Raw genomic sequence first — 14,791 nt, forward strand, 5'->3', positions numbered from 1 at the left:
AGGTGCAGCTGTCCCCAGGGAGTGGCTGTGGGAGTGGCAGTGGCTGCCCTGACCAGTGCTGGGCACCTGCTCTTCTGAGACTGTTGCCATTGCTGGGCTGGGCAGTACCACGTGGCTGAGGCGTGTTGACGTCACTGCGACGTACGCGCCGGCCCCGGCCGCACGCATGCGCGCGGCGGCCTGCGCAGCACACGCCGAGTAATGGCCGCGGTGCAGAGCGGCTCCGGTTGAGGGGCGGCCGCTGGGCGCGCGGCAGGCGAGGGCGGGCGGGCGGGCGCCGCCGTGAGGCCCAAGTTGCTCCTCTCGAACGATAGCAGCCGCCAGGGTAGGCGACCGGTCGAGCAGTTTGAACCGTGGCGGCGGGTGATTCAAAGAGAGAGAGGCGCGTGGAGGCTGACCGGTTGCCCATAGCAACGGTGGCGAGCGGGGAGGCTGTGGATCGGCGCATGCGCGGAACCCGGGGCCGGGCTGCGGACTTGGGAGGCCATTGTCCTCTCCATCAAACCCCTGGCGACCACACGTCATATCAGCGCCCGGTTGCACCCAGTGACCTCGTCAACATTCGTCCACACCCGTGTTTCTTTGTCTATGACCTTCTTTCCTCTTAGCGGCCAAGTTGGTAAAAGCACTTGAGACGTCCCCCGATGCCAAAAGGGCCATTTTATTGTCTCGTTGTGTCAAGTCTACTCCCCCCCCCCCCCCCCCACCCCCCCTCATGGTTGAGAGTCTTATCTTCCGAGTCAGAAGGTTCTGGGTTCTCGCCTCTTGTTGGGATTTGGGCGCAGTTTGGGTCCGGAATAGCCGCTACGCTTTACGGGAATGCTGTGACGAGCTTTTGAGACATCCGCCAGACCCGAAAGGTGCTGTTATTAAATGCAAGAGTTGTTACAAAAAATTGTCCAGACTGACATTCCGTTGGGAGGGATTTTTGTCCCAATAATTCCTTACAACGCAGAACTCCTGCCCGATGCTGTCCTTCCTGTAAGGATCTCATGATTTCTTTCTGGGTGGCTGTTGTGCAGAAATACATACTACATCCCATGCTTAAAAGTACCCAAACTTGACAGAATTCCACCCGCACAAAGAAATTTCCCTATCTCTGGAATGGATTGCATATTTTTTCCCCTGGAGGAGATGCACCCTGTTATTAGGCAATAAATCTGCAGGGTGTTAAGGACAGGTTGGTGAGACTCAAAGCTTGGGACACAGAACGTGCATTGGGTTCCTAAAATCATATAACCCTTTTTTGATTGATGTGTCTTTGTGGGACCTTTTTGTGTGCAAAATGGCTGCCTTATTTATCCACAAATAATCAACCAATTTTGAGATGTTTTGATAAATATCTAATGTAAAGGATATTAATATAATCAATGCCTTCAAATACAGAAACAAAGTAGAAAAAGGATGAAAATAGTTTTTACAGTGTTAGCATCTGACAATGAAGTTTAAAGAGATGAAATATAACATTTTGAAAGCTTAGTATTAGTAAATTATTTGTTTGAATGTCCTAGCTAATTAAACAGGCTGTTACTTCTGAATGGATTTCTAGTGCTCGCCAGGAGGCTGCCGATCTTTCCTGCTCAGTGTTGCTTGAATGACTGACATCTAATCCAAGAGAAAATGGAAGAGCAAGAGAAAGCGTCGGTGAGTCAGAAATATTTTTGGGGGAGTTAGCTAAGTCTGACACAAGCAGGTTGTTGAGAAGACTGAGGAAAATAATGGAGTAGATTGATCAATATATCTCTTGATTTCAGATTCCAGATGGCCCTCAGCTTTCAGCTGAAATACGTAAACCCCGACCAAAGAAAGGTAAATGATGGCAAGAATGGCTGCCTATATTTTCTTGTATTTCCTGTTTGTGTTTTGTGTATATACATGTGAAGGTGCACACACATTCTTAACTGGATGCCAATAAATGGTGGTAAAGAATGTAATTTATCTACAGACTGTATTCTGTGTGAGCAGTCCAGAAACTACAGCATCTTATAAGTTGCCTTCTTCTCTGGGAAACTGAATGAGAAAGGGTGATGTGAACAATGTTCAGCTGCTTCTCAAGGTTGGCAGATGTTTCAGGAATCAAGACTGTCACAAACTTCACTCTGGCTGTCAACTGTCTGCATCTCAGATACATTTCCCTTAGCCTGCAGTCCAGAATAGACTCGGGAGGTTTTGGATTCAAGACCCAACATCTGGTTTGCCTATAAATGCATTGTTGCTACACTTTACCATTAATTCTGTGAAGTGCTTTGAGACATTTTGATGATGTGATAAGGCACTACATCAAATACAAGGATTGTCATCATTATAGGAAAGTCTGCACTCCTTTAGGTCTCATCTCCTTTAAGCAGGTCAGTTTCTGATCAAAAGCGTTATTTAAAGCTGGCAAAGGGGGTTGCTTTGTAACTGAGAATCTTAACACTTGACTTTCGAAAGTAGCACCAAGGACTGAATAGGCACAATACAGTCAAACACCCTGTATAATGCAGTGATTTTGTCCATAAAAATCACACCCGTTATATCAAAATGTGATATAAAATGGCTATCACTGATGTCCCTTAAATCTTCCTGACATTGGTCTCTGGTACCTCAGAGCCTTCACTTTTGATCTTCTGTCTTGGTATTTCTACACTGATTGCTAACTACTTTATTGGTCTTCAAATTATTTTACCTCGGCTGAAAATACAAGCTGCAGCCTTTCTGTGGGAAGGAAATCTCAGTCGTTTGGGAATCTATGGGAAGGGAATCTCAGTAATTTGGAATCTGTGTGGGCTGGGAATTTCTGTGACTGGAGAATCTTAGTGTTATGAGAATATGAGGCTTGTGAGATCCATACACCGGCAAATCTGACCTTTTGAATTATTCATCCTGTGGGCTCCTGTGCAAGAATCAGTCTCCACGGGTGATGGTTTTGAATTAATTTCAGGTTTCAGCTGCGAATGTATAATTTGTACTGAGCAGATGCTACATCATGGAATGTGTTTGTCAGTGGAGCAGCTTTCTGCACTCACGGTTTCAGTGAAATCCATAGACAAGATCAGTTGACAGCTCTAATAATGAGATATTCTGAGTGTCAACTCTGCGTGCTATACATAAGCAAGTGAACTAAATCTTTTTGTTCTACGGTAATAAATGTTGAATTTCTGAAGTGAATGGTGTCAGCGTGGGAGGGAGGGAAGTAGAAATGTGCTTGCTCAAGCTTCTACTATACATCTGTGTGTGAGATGGTACAAAAGGAAAGGTGCTTTGTTGGATTGTCTCTGAAAGCTGTTTTTTGTTCTGCTGATGTCTTTCACACAGTGGCAGAGTTGCCCATCCTGGAAAGAAGGAATTGGTTGATACATTTACATTACATCAGGAAAGATTATGAAACGTGCAAGGTAAAGTACAGGTCTGAACATGCTGCACTGAAAGTTGCATGTACGTTCCTGTGTTCTCATATCTTGGGAACTTAACTCTTTTTAGTGGTTTAAGTGATGATGTTTTAGCTTTAAAAAAACATGGATTTGGGCCCCGACAATGCAAGTTTTGAAGCTTAACTCTTAAGCCAGCCAGCAGATCCAGAGAATCTATATTCCCAGGACTGGTCATTTTTAATAATGTTTCCAAACAAATACTAAGGTTAACAATAGTAAAAATACTCAAATACCAAGAATAACTATTAGTATAAGATAGCCTCCTGACTACAAGCATTTTGGTTTTCATTTAAGCTACTTCAGAGTCCAATGGAGGGCTCTCCACACTGCTTGACTGGAGCGATGCCAATGTGTGTAAACCCTCTAAAATGGAAAACCTTGTTCCCATATGCCATCTGCTTTTTCTAGCAGGTACCATGATCTTGGCTTCTATTATGGTGTATCCCATTACAAGGGTGATCATATGTACTGGGCAAGACATCTGGTATTATCCATACCCCGCAGGTTGTTCATTTGCTCCATGTTTTGGACAGTGAGTGTTGGCTGCTTGCCCGGTGGGATTATTGCAACCAAGCCTAATCTGGTGCATCAGTCACTATCGACACGTGCGCCTTACCCGTAAGGGTCACTAGATAGTAATCTCTGATAGTCTGTCTGCATGTTCAGGTGGATATTAAAGATCCCATAACACTGTTCAAAAAGAGAAGGAAGTTTCTCCCGGTGCCTTGGCAAACCATCCACCAGATAAATTGGTCATTCACCTCACAAATAATAATAATCCTTGCATTTGGTGTAACACCTTATGTTGGAAGTATATCTCAGAATACTTCACGGGAATTATGGTGAAATAGAATGATTGTGTATTTGTAGTTAAACCCAGCAGAACAGTTGCACACAGTAGCCTTTTTTTCTTTCACCTTTCATGAGCTGAAAACTTAGTTATGGAAACCCTCAAACATGTGTGGTGTTTATAAGTGTAGCTCCAATATACATTTTGCTGGTGAGGGATTTGTTGCGATATAAAACTACTGAATTGTACAAGCTCACTGTGCAGTCAGTGCTGCTGCTTATCTTGCACTGTGTTTAATGTTCCCGCACTCTTGGATGTCTGCTGTTATCACTGTTTGCTAGTAGGTGGGGTTTAGCTGTGGCTGAGATACTGTTCACTGAGTGATGGTGTACCAAAGTTTTGTGCATTGTTTTTCAGACTATAATAAAAGAGCAGCTGCAGGAGACCCAGGGCATGTGTGAATATGCTATCTATGTGCAAGGTGAGAACTCGGAACAGTCTTCAAACAGTGTCGCAGGGGGAAAACATATTTGAAGTTAACAATTCTAAGCTCTTCCCCCATGGCTCAGTAAGTAAATTCAGTATATTGTTGAGCCAGACAAACCAAGAAAATACCAAGTTCCAGCCCATGTTCTATGGTCTGTGCAAAATTAACTAGTCTTGTATGAGATAAGTGTGGTGGGGTTGCTACAACTGGCCTTAGCCTCCCTTGCTTAGCAACAACAGCTTGCACATACACAATGCTTTTCTTGAACAATCAATATCAAAGGGAAAGATAAGAGTAGTTTTGATGGAGTTCAAATTTGTCGAAGTCTAATTAGGGAGATCAGCAAGGAGCGCATTGGAGAAGTGTAACCTGAGGTAACAAAGAAAATGGTAAGTGCTTCATCTGTGGAAGGGTTGAGATAAAGACACAAGCAAGCCATATTCTAGAGGTAGCTTTGGTCAGTGAACAGAGGCAGGGTATAAAAGCAACGCTGACAGTCAAGCAGTGAGACATATTGGCTCAGTTACTGGAGCGAGCAGACAAGAGGTTGATGACTTAAGTCAGTGCTCCAAGATGCTACCCTGCGTGAAGGGCGCCATATAAATGCGAGTTATTGTCAGGAGACCAGAGGCAAGAAGCCCATTTCCATGTGATGTTTTATCTCTCCAAATATTAACAATAATATTCATGAATAGTTTATGTACAAATGTCACTTCCCAATTATTCATAATTCAATTGAATGTCAAAGTGAACTATTAGTTATTGATAAGACAAAAGTGCAGCATGTTCCAGTCTCAAACATTTTTCATAAACAGCCAGGTTATTTCACGTCCACTTACACGGAGCACATAAGTGTTGAGAATGATTTATTGATTGTGTTTCAGCTCTGATATTTCGTTTGGAAGGAAAGATTCAGGAATCTCTTGAGCTGTTCCAGACGTGTGCAATCCTGAATCCTCAGAATCTGGACAATCTCAAGCAAGTAGCCAGATCTCTGTAAGTAATCTGTGTCACAGCATATATTGAAGCTGCAATACAATAATCCCAAAATCATTCTCCACCGAACTGGGCTGTGGATTGCCCCTCACAAGCCTTCTCTTGTGAAAGCTACACACCTGCAGCGAGGTGGAAGGTAATTGTGACCATTGTGCTTTGCATGCAGGTTTTTACTTGGGAAACACAAGTCAGCGATTGAAGTTTACAATGAAGCAGCCAGGTTAAACGAAAAGGACTGGGTAGGTGTGTCAGCAAAATAGTCTGAATCGTGAATCAGCTTGTGCATAAATTGATATTTTTATGATGAGTGACATTGAAAGAGTTACCGTGGAACGTCTAATCCTTTTGAGTCTTATTGCTGCATTTCAATCATTCTTTGGGACACTAGCGTCTTTTGCTTCAATCTTGGTGGCACAAATTAATTCCTGTTTTGTACAGGTCACAATAACTAATATGTGCTGTGCCATGGTAACTAATACCCTGTTCTCATCCTTGTACATTAATGCCTTTGTTCATTGCTCTGTGCCTCTTTAACTAATTCCACTCCATTTCCAGACATAAATGAATATTTAATGTTTTTTCAGTACGTCATAAATAAACACTTGCAAAAATAAACATGGGAAGAAATAATATTGCTGTATATTTTCAGCGTTTCTCTATTTGTTTCAGATTTCCAACATTTTAGATTAATTTTTTGCCTTACAGAATAAAATATAATGTTTTTCAGATTGCTTGGGAATGATTTAGAGAGTATCAGTGTATTGGGGAAGCCTCACTCATGAATAAATAATAACAATCCGTTTTTCATTCTGTTGGAAAACAAACTCCTTTTATTGTTACTGGAAGATTTTTTTAAGGAGCAAGTGAATTTCTGGAACTGGTTTGCTTATCCAGTACGCATGCTAATATCTCTTCCCTTTTTTATTTCTAGGAGATTGAGCACAATCTGGGTGTCTGCTACATGTACCTGAAGGACTTTGAGAAGGTATTTGATTTGCCAAACCTTTTCTCCCTATTTGTCAAACACTCCGATGTGATGGCTCAACGTGGGCCAAATAATTACACCATGAAAACACTAGTGCTTGATGTTACATAATTACAGACTACAGGAAATCGACTTCAAGATCCACACATTCGTGTTCAAATCCATTCACTCCCTGGCACCGACCTCTCCGGTCTCCGACCTCCTCACTACCCAATCCACCACCCGGCTCTTCCGCTCAACTGGAACCGGCCTCCTGCTTGTCCATCGCACCCTCCGCCCCACCATTGGAGGTCGCACTTTCAGCCACTACACCCCAAAACTCTGGAACACTCTCTCTCAATCCCTCCGCCTTGCCCTCTCTATCCCCTTTTTCAAGTCCCACCTGAAAATTTTCCTCTTCGACCGTGCTTACAGCCACCTCCAACCCCCCGCCCCCTCGGCTCTGAGTCAGGCTCTGCCACTGTTAAGCGCTCCAAGATGCTACCCTGCGTGGGGGGGGCGCTATATAAATGCAAGTTGTTGTGGTTGATTAAATGCTTGGTTATTCTTTGATTCTACCAATTTATGTTCCATTTGCCAGGCTAAGGAGCATTTGAACTGTGCGTTGCAGCACAGCAAACATGACCTGTCGTTTGTAATGCTCGGCAAGGTGCACTTACTCGATGGAAATGTTGAGGAAGCCATTGAAGTTTACAAGAAAGCGGTGGAGTAAGTACGAAGTTTCCATAAAAGGGTAGACTGCTCCGGCGAGTATTGCATTGCAACAGACTACAGGAAATCCTAAACTGGTATTGAAATCTTTCCTGTATTAAGTTAATTAATGAATGGTTATTGAAAAAAATTCCAGTGTAAAATCTAGATTTTAAGTTTAATAATTATAAATTAGAATGTGTAGTGATGGGTCTAGATAATAGGACAAAACTATCTAAAGAGTGGGCTGGTGGGTGACTGAGCAGCTGCCAGTAATTAACATTATAATGATGCATAAGCTTTATTGGTATAGCATCTTTTACAGCAGGAGTACACCTCAACACACTTTACAAGATTTGCTATGAAGGGTAGCTCGTGTCTGTGGTGACTAAATGGCTTGTTTTACTGATATAGATTCTATGCAACTAAAACCTTTTGATTTTTCCTTTTAGGTTTTCTCCTGAAAATGCAGAGCTCCTGACAACCTTGGGACTACAGTACCTGCAGGTAAGACAGAGAGCCTAGACTTGTAGAACCAAAGCATAGTGACAGAATCCTTTGTACCTGTTGTGAGTCTCTGTAAATACACCTTCAAAGGAGTTTGTTATTGGACTGTAACTAAGTAACCATTAGTTATTTTCTATTGAATTCCACTCACTCACACAATGTCTGTTTGGACACTCCTTAAATCACTAGAAATATTTAAGAGCAGTTCAGCAATGCTTCAGCTTGTGGGTGCATGACATTTACTGGAGTTGGAATGGGACTGATGTGTGGTCACGGCAATTTAATAGAAATGTCATGTATCAGTTCATACATTTGCATTGAGCACACACAGTTAATCCAGGTGCAGAATATTGGTTGTGGGTGAAGAGAAGAGTGTGCAGAAGTTATTTTAGTTTTAATGTCCCATTGCAAGTTATACAAAATGGCCTAACATTCTGACATTGAGATATTTTGTTCTGTCTAACTGGAATTAATTTTGAATGTTTCTTATGAATGAATTATTCCTTGCAATATAGCACCCCTTATATCAAATCTTGATTGCATTCACACAATAACTTACTAAAAAAAAGGAAGCAACAAATCATGTTTGTGATTATGCAGCTTGGATTATACCAGAAAGCTTTTGAGCATCTTGGAAATGCACTTACCTATGACTCCAACAACTATAAGGTATGAAACATTTTAGAATACCCTGTTGTCTCTGACTTGTCATTTCCAGTAACTGGTACAGTAATGAGATAGTATTCATTCCTTGTTCGAATTGTGTATCTTGAAATTCCTCAGAGTTCTTGAGGAAGTTCTACGTAGCATAGCAGTTGACCTGTTATTGAATAGAGTTCCTATATATTTAGGAGGGCAAGGTTTACACTTGTAATTCTGTAGAATTTATAGAAAGTTGTGATAGAATTATGAGATAAACTTTGGAAGTCCTCAGCACGTCAATCAGTAAAGCTGAGAGAATGGGTAACATTTTAGCACAACCTTTTTTCCAAATGCTGAGCTGGGGCAATGCCTCATTCTGTGCTTTCTCTCACACAGGCAATCCTGGCTGCTGGCAGTATGATGCAGACACACAGTGACTTTGATGTTGCACTGAGCAAGTATAGAGTAGCAGCGCACTCCAGCCCTGAAAGCCCACCTCTCTGGAACAACATTGGCATGTGCTTTTTCGGAAAGAAGAAATATGTTGCAGTAAGTAAAATGGGGAGCTCAATCATTACCTCACTCAAAGCCTCAACTTACATCATAAAGCTTTTCAGGAAAGTCACAATGGAAAGCTTTTACACATGGTTGGTTATACTCTTTGCTCCTTTGTGTGTCTTGTGACATTGGTGACCTATTCAAAACTCTCATTGTACCGTCATCTTCTTCCGCTAGCAATACAATCCAGATGTCGCTGCGTTCTGGTCACACATCAGAATGCAGAAGTAATTCAATGAGCCCTGGTGGATGGAAAGAATATGGCATATGTCCAGTAACAATAGAGCTATAGCAATTTACAGCACTGAAGGCCATTCAAACCATCATATCTGTGCTGGCTCTTTGAAAGAGTCCCAGTGAGTTCCTTTACTTGCCCATACCCCTGCAAATGACTCAATTTGCAATCGAGAAGGACAGATGAGGGTGAGGCTCAAACAGTGGGAGGCACCAGTGGTCAGGGCAGAACAAAGCTGGTGAATGAGTGCAAAGTGACAATTGCAGATTGTAAATTATATTAGTAAAAGTTAAATCGTTTTTAGTAACTACATTAACTGCTTGTTAATCACTTACATAGTGAGATTCTGATCTACCTTAATAACTCTTAAATACCTGCTTAGTTATTTTACTAAAGGCTAATACTAATAGTAACTAACGACTTTTGCTGTGTGTCACTCTCAGGCTATCAGCTGTTTGAAGCGAGCAAATTATCTGGCTCCATTTGACTGGAAGATTCTCTACAACCTGGGATTAGTTCACTTGACAATGCAGCAATTTGCATCTGCATTCCACTTCCTGAGTGCAGCCATCAGTTTACATCCAAAGATGGGGGAGTTGTACATGCTGTTGGCTGGTGAGTGTGGAAGGCGATCACTTTAAAAACATGGTAGTGTTTAAATCCCTACATTTATGCCTCAGTAAATCAGATGAGCACTGGAAGAACTGCCATAAACAGGCATACTCCCATCTACCCTATGCTGTTGAAAGAACCATACAGGGCAACTGTGCTCAGATTCACTTCTTAATCAAAACCGAGTATAACAATATCTGAATTCAGAAAATAAAAACAGAAGTCACTGGGAACATGCAGCAAATCAGGCAGCATCTATGGAAAAAGGAGAGTGAGTCAATGTTTTGGGTCCACAACCCTTCGTCAGACAAAGGGTCGTGGATCTGAAACATTGACTCACTTTCCTTTCTCCATAGATGCTGCCTGACCTGCTGAGTGTTCCCAGCAACTTCTGTTTTTTCAGATTCCTAGAATCTACAGTATTGTGTGTTTTGATATCTGGATTCAGTTGTACAGTTTGCAGTAATTGAGAGCTGATTTGATCCCAGAATCATCTACTGATCTGTTTCCAATATTTATATAACTTCAATAAGTAAATTCACCTATTCAGTATTTCCTGAATGCACTACAATGTCAGCAGGCTGGTATCCAGTATAATGTGAATACAAGCTGGTTAAGTGGTTTTCAGTGGTAATTGATGATCCTCTGTTCCATTCTAGTGGCACTGACGAACTTGGAGGATCCTGACAATGCAAAGAGATCGTACGAGCAAGCAGTGGCCCTAGACCAGTGAGTGAGCAGGTTACGGTTTTGTCTGTTAAAGGTTCAGCAAAAAAGCTGTCTAACTGAAAATTTTTCTGTCAAATGCTAAATAGCCCTCACAGCCTTACCATATCAGTAATAGAAAAGGTGTAGCATTGATTCATTCAGATATTACCAGGGATATGGACTTTCAATTATGAAGTTGCATAATAATTTGGAGCTTTTTCACTTGAGTTGAGAAAGGTGATCGGGGTTTTAAAGATTATGAAAGGTTGTGATAGGTTAAAGGTAATTCCATGGTAGGTGAGTCGTTAAGGAGACAACACAAATTTAAGATAACCAAGAAATTAAAGGGAAGATTAGAAAAAAAATCTTTATAAATAGAGGGTGATTGGAATGTGAAATTCTCTGCTAGAGAGAAATATTAAAGGATCAATCTGGAGAGTGGGGTTAAGACCATGCGGCTCATGCAGAACACAGCAGCATCGACTTGATGGTCTGTTTCTGTGCTGTAACATTCTGATTCTTTGGTGTCTTTTGTCTGGACGTTAAAGCTCTCTGTACTGTGCAGGTCAAACCCACTGGTGAATTTAAACTATTCCATCTTACTCTACAACCAAGGGGACAAGAAGCGAGCTCTGAACCAGTACCAGGAAATGGAAAAGAAAGTCAATAAACTGAAAGACAGCAGCAACACCATTGAGTTTGATCCAGAGGTACTTTCCCAATTCCTGATTTTATAATCCTTCATGATGTATGTAACACCTATAAAGTTGAAACGTCTTAGTTTTTCACGTAGAATTGTCTCGGGTAGTGACAAATTGTAGGAAAACACAGCAGGTCAATGAGTTCCTGGTGTTCATAATGATGTAGTTAAGTATACATATAACACTGACCACCTGCCTCTTCCAGTTTTGCTCAGCGGAAACTTTTTTCTTTTGCATAAAATTATTTCTGTGTATATCCAGGGCTGTGCGTAGACACATAACGGAATAATCCAGCTATTCAGTGATAGAATGTTCTCTTTTACCCCCTGGCTGCACTCAGCTTGTAGACATGGCTCAGAAGATTGGGGCCGCCCTGCAAGTTGGGGAGAATCTGGTTTGGACAAAACCAGCCAAAGACTCAAAAACAAAACAGCGCTCAGCAAGTGCTGGGAAGCCCAGCTCTACTCAGCAGCCCTTGGGCTCCAACCAGGCTCTAGGCCAGGCCATGTCCTCAGCTGCAGGGTACAGCAAGAACATACAACTCTCCACAGGTACGTAGCAGCTCAGGCCTGAAACTAGGATTCAACAGTTGCTGATTGTACTGCAGCAAACTGATACCGTTCATTGCAGGTACAGAACACGCTTATGGTTGCCTAATTTCCTTTGGTTATTTTGCCTTCAGTGATGGGTCTGTGCACTGTGTTCCATTTTGAACATCCAATCTTAGGAAGTTTAATATTAGCTTGGAGAGTGCCCAGTAATGGTTCACTAGATTAATACCTGAGGTGAAGAGACTGGAAGGCTGAGTAAACTGAGGTTATATTCCTTAGAGCAAAGAAGGTTAAGGGGTGATTTGATTTGAGGTATTTAAAATACGGAAAGAATTTGACGGGTTAGAGAGAGGATGAATCTTCCTTCTGGTGGAGGTATACATTGCTGTGGGGCCAAACCTTAAAATCAGACTTCAGGTCAGAAAGCTGTAGAGTCAGAATCAGTAGGGATGGTCAGTAGCTACTTTGATAGTGGAGGTGGTGTGGGATATGGTAAAAGGGAAGGCAGTGCCATTAAAAAATCTAATATCTGTATCGAATGATTTCTCATGTTTCAGATAGATGCTCAGCCCAGCTCCAGAAACCTCCCTCCCTACCCTTGGAACCAGAGCCTGGGGCTGAAGACATAACATCTCAGGGGGAGCCAGAGAGGGACAAAAGGCACGAGAAGAGATAGACAGCGTGAGGCCAAGTCTAAATTACTGGTATCTGGATCCTTAGAATCTACTTTCAGAGAAGAAAAATATCACACCTGTCTTGGCTGTATCCTCACTTGTACATTAGGCAAAGTACATACCTAACTAATACATTGTCTTGTTTTGTAAGACTTTCACGACCTAAAATGGTTAAAGGCTCAAACCATGATAGGTGTTTTGGTTTCTTAACTTGTGAACATCTTTAAATAAAACACTAAATAGATTTAGCATGATTAGAATTATTGCAACTGTTCCTGTTACTTGTCCACAATACACAACACATCTGGGGCCAGTAATGGGAGTTGAGCAGCAATGGGATGATTTGGTTTTGTTGTAACTAATATTTATGGAAAACCCAGGAGCTGCTTTAACTGAAGCTCCTAAACTAATATTCAGAGCAATTATTACTAATCAGTATCCAGGAAGAATAGTACAAGGAAACTTACAGTATTGTAGATGGAATAATTCTCAGTCCTGCCTCGGAGATGTTAAATCGCCTCTGTCAGTTCCTCCACAAGGTCCCACCATCTTGAAGGATCCTTTGTTTAGTTGCCTCAATTTCATACGTGACTCAAGGCATTCCTGAGGTGAAATAACCAGGATTGGCTGAAAAGAGTTTTCTAGTAAAGGAGTTAGGGAATTTGCTACAGCACACAACAAACTCTAAATTCACACTCCTACTGGTTGAATACAAAATGTATTGGAATTCCAATATTACATTAGAACATGAAGTTTAAAAAAAAAAGCCACAGAGTATGCTACAAGCAAGGTTCTCGGTATATAAACTACAGCAATTTGCATTGTTTCTACATCAGGATTAATAAACAGTTTGCACCTTCACCTTTCTGGGAATAAAAAGCTGCTTTGCTAACGAGGACACAACAAATACACAAGAAGTTAACACAAGCCATAAGAAAATGGTTCTTTGTAAAAGGTGAAAAAGTGCAAAACGGATGTCACTGCCTACAATGGAGGTGATTTCTAAATCTTCACAATAGCTTTGTTCAATTGTATTCATTACAATAAATTTCCTTAAAACAGTTATATTAACATTCATGGAGATGTACATAAGAAGCAATATTCACAAACAAAGTAAAACCAAGACGGTAGAGGCAATTACAACAAAGTTAGGAGAGAAGAGGGGAAGCGGTTCCAGTAATTGGAGCCAACACGACATGGTTTAAAGAAGGGATGAAAATCAGAACCCATTTACCGGGTTCAAAGAGGGTCCAGTGATCTGAACCCATTCTACAGTTTGACTTGTTTTCTTATGGCTAAACAATTTTCCAATAGAACATGTAGAGAATTTTCTTCATATAAAATGTCTACTACTGCACACATTGGTGTAACTCAATGTGAGTGAGTCATGCTGAGCGTCTGGTAGTTACTGATCTTGCCGTTCCTCCTCCATAATTGTGCTTTAACAGCTGACTTGTCACGTCCAAACAGGAATATTCTGAAGTTTACTAAGAGATCACAGTGATGAACAAATACAGGCAGGTTATTGGGCTGCAGAGTAAAGTTTGTGCCATGGCACTCACTGTGTGATGCAGAGAAAGCAAGATGGCTCTGTGATTTGTTGAATGTACGTCTCACGCTAGCTACAATGAAGCAGTCAAATATCACATCTGGATACGAAAGTAAAACTCCAACATTCTTTTATAAGTAACACCAGAAAACGTAAAAATGCAGTAAATAGATAGACGATATTGAATGTTGAACAGTACGCCTGTGCGGTTCCCAAACAAGCAGAAGTCTTTCAGAGCCGAGACTCGGATTCCATGGCGTTGATTGGATGGTTTGATATCCACAGTCGTGACAAAGGCAGTTTCCACGAGACTTTACACATCACATTATGTTGCATCTGACCCCCTGGGTGTCTTTTGTACATATTCCTTGCCGACCAGCTCAGGTCTCAGTGTGTGAAACACATGATGCTGGATCCTTTATGCTGTGGTAATAGTATTCAGATCCTTCATTAAACCTTTGAGGTGAGTCATCTCTTCAGTGAGTTCATCTGGTCCATAATTCTGCAAAGAGTCACATGGTCATTGGCTGGAATACTTTGGGATGGGGAGGACATGGGAGGACAAGAAATGACAACTGCTAGCGAAGAACTATAGCCAGAAATTAAAATACTTGAAAAAAAGGACTATTAAAAGCCATGGAATAGAATTCGGGGAGTGAGATTATACGACATATCAGGTGGACAAAATCCCCA

The 14,791-nt window shown here is 41.5% G+C and overlaps 2 protein-coding genes across 7 annotated transcripts in view; one reads left to right on the forward strand and one right to left on the reverse strand.

The window, feature by feature from the left end:
* Positions 1-246: 246 nt before the first annotated feature.
* On the forward strand, positions 247-12,797 carry bbs4 (Bardet-Biedl syndrome 4). Of its 2 annotated transcripts, none has more exons than XM_042343039.1 (17): positions 247-325; positions 1,550-1,644; positions 1,755-1,809; positions 3,298-3,377; positions 4,621-4,684; positions 5,575-5,686; positions 5,853-5,925; positions 6,618-6,671; positions 7,252-7,379; positions 7,814-7,868; positions 8,469-8,537; positions 8,907-9,059; positions 9,747-9,918; positions 10,575-10,644; positions 11,189-11,333; positions 11,665-11,875; positions 12,433-12,797. In XM_042343039.1, the coding sequence occupies exons 2-17, from the start codon at positions 1,621-1,623 to the stop codon at positions 12,549-12,551; spliced, it is 1,584 nt and encodes a 527-aa protein (XP_042198973.1). In that variant the 5' UTR covers positions 247-325; positions 1,550-1,620; the 3' UTR covers positions 12,552-12,797. The 2 variants fall into 2 exon arrangements, with proteins under 2 accessions (XP_042198973.1, XP_007906956.2); XM_007908765.2 differs by lacking the exon at positions 247-325 and adding an exon at positions 748-860.
* A 453-nt stretch (positions 12,798-13,250) lies between these two features.
* The window catches only part of neo1a (neogenin 1a), a 73,584-nt gene continuing 72,043 nt past the window's right edge, over positions 13,251-14,791 (reverse strand). For all 5 annotated transcript variants that reach the window (XM_007908798.2, XM_007908788.2, XM_007908781.2 and 2 more), the window contains one exon: positions 13,251-14,600. In XM_007908798.2, the coding sequence (XP_007906989.2) occupies positions 14,517-14,600 (84 nt within the window). In that variant the 3' untranslated portion in view covers positions 13,251-14,516. The remainder of the gene's footprint in view (positions 14,601-14,791) is intronic.

The sequence above is a fragment of the Callorhinchus milii genome, unplaced genomic scaffold (assembly GCF_018977255.1).
Source record: "Callorhinchus milii isolate IMCB2004 unplaced genomic scaffold, IMCB_Cmil_1.0 Scaffold22, whole genome shotgun sequence".
NCBI classification, from domain to species: Eukaryota; Metazoa; Chordata; class Chondrichthyes; order Chimaeriformes; family Callorhinchidae; genus Callorhinchus; species Callorhinchus milii.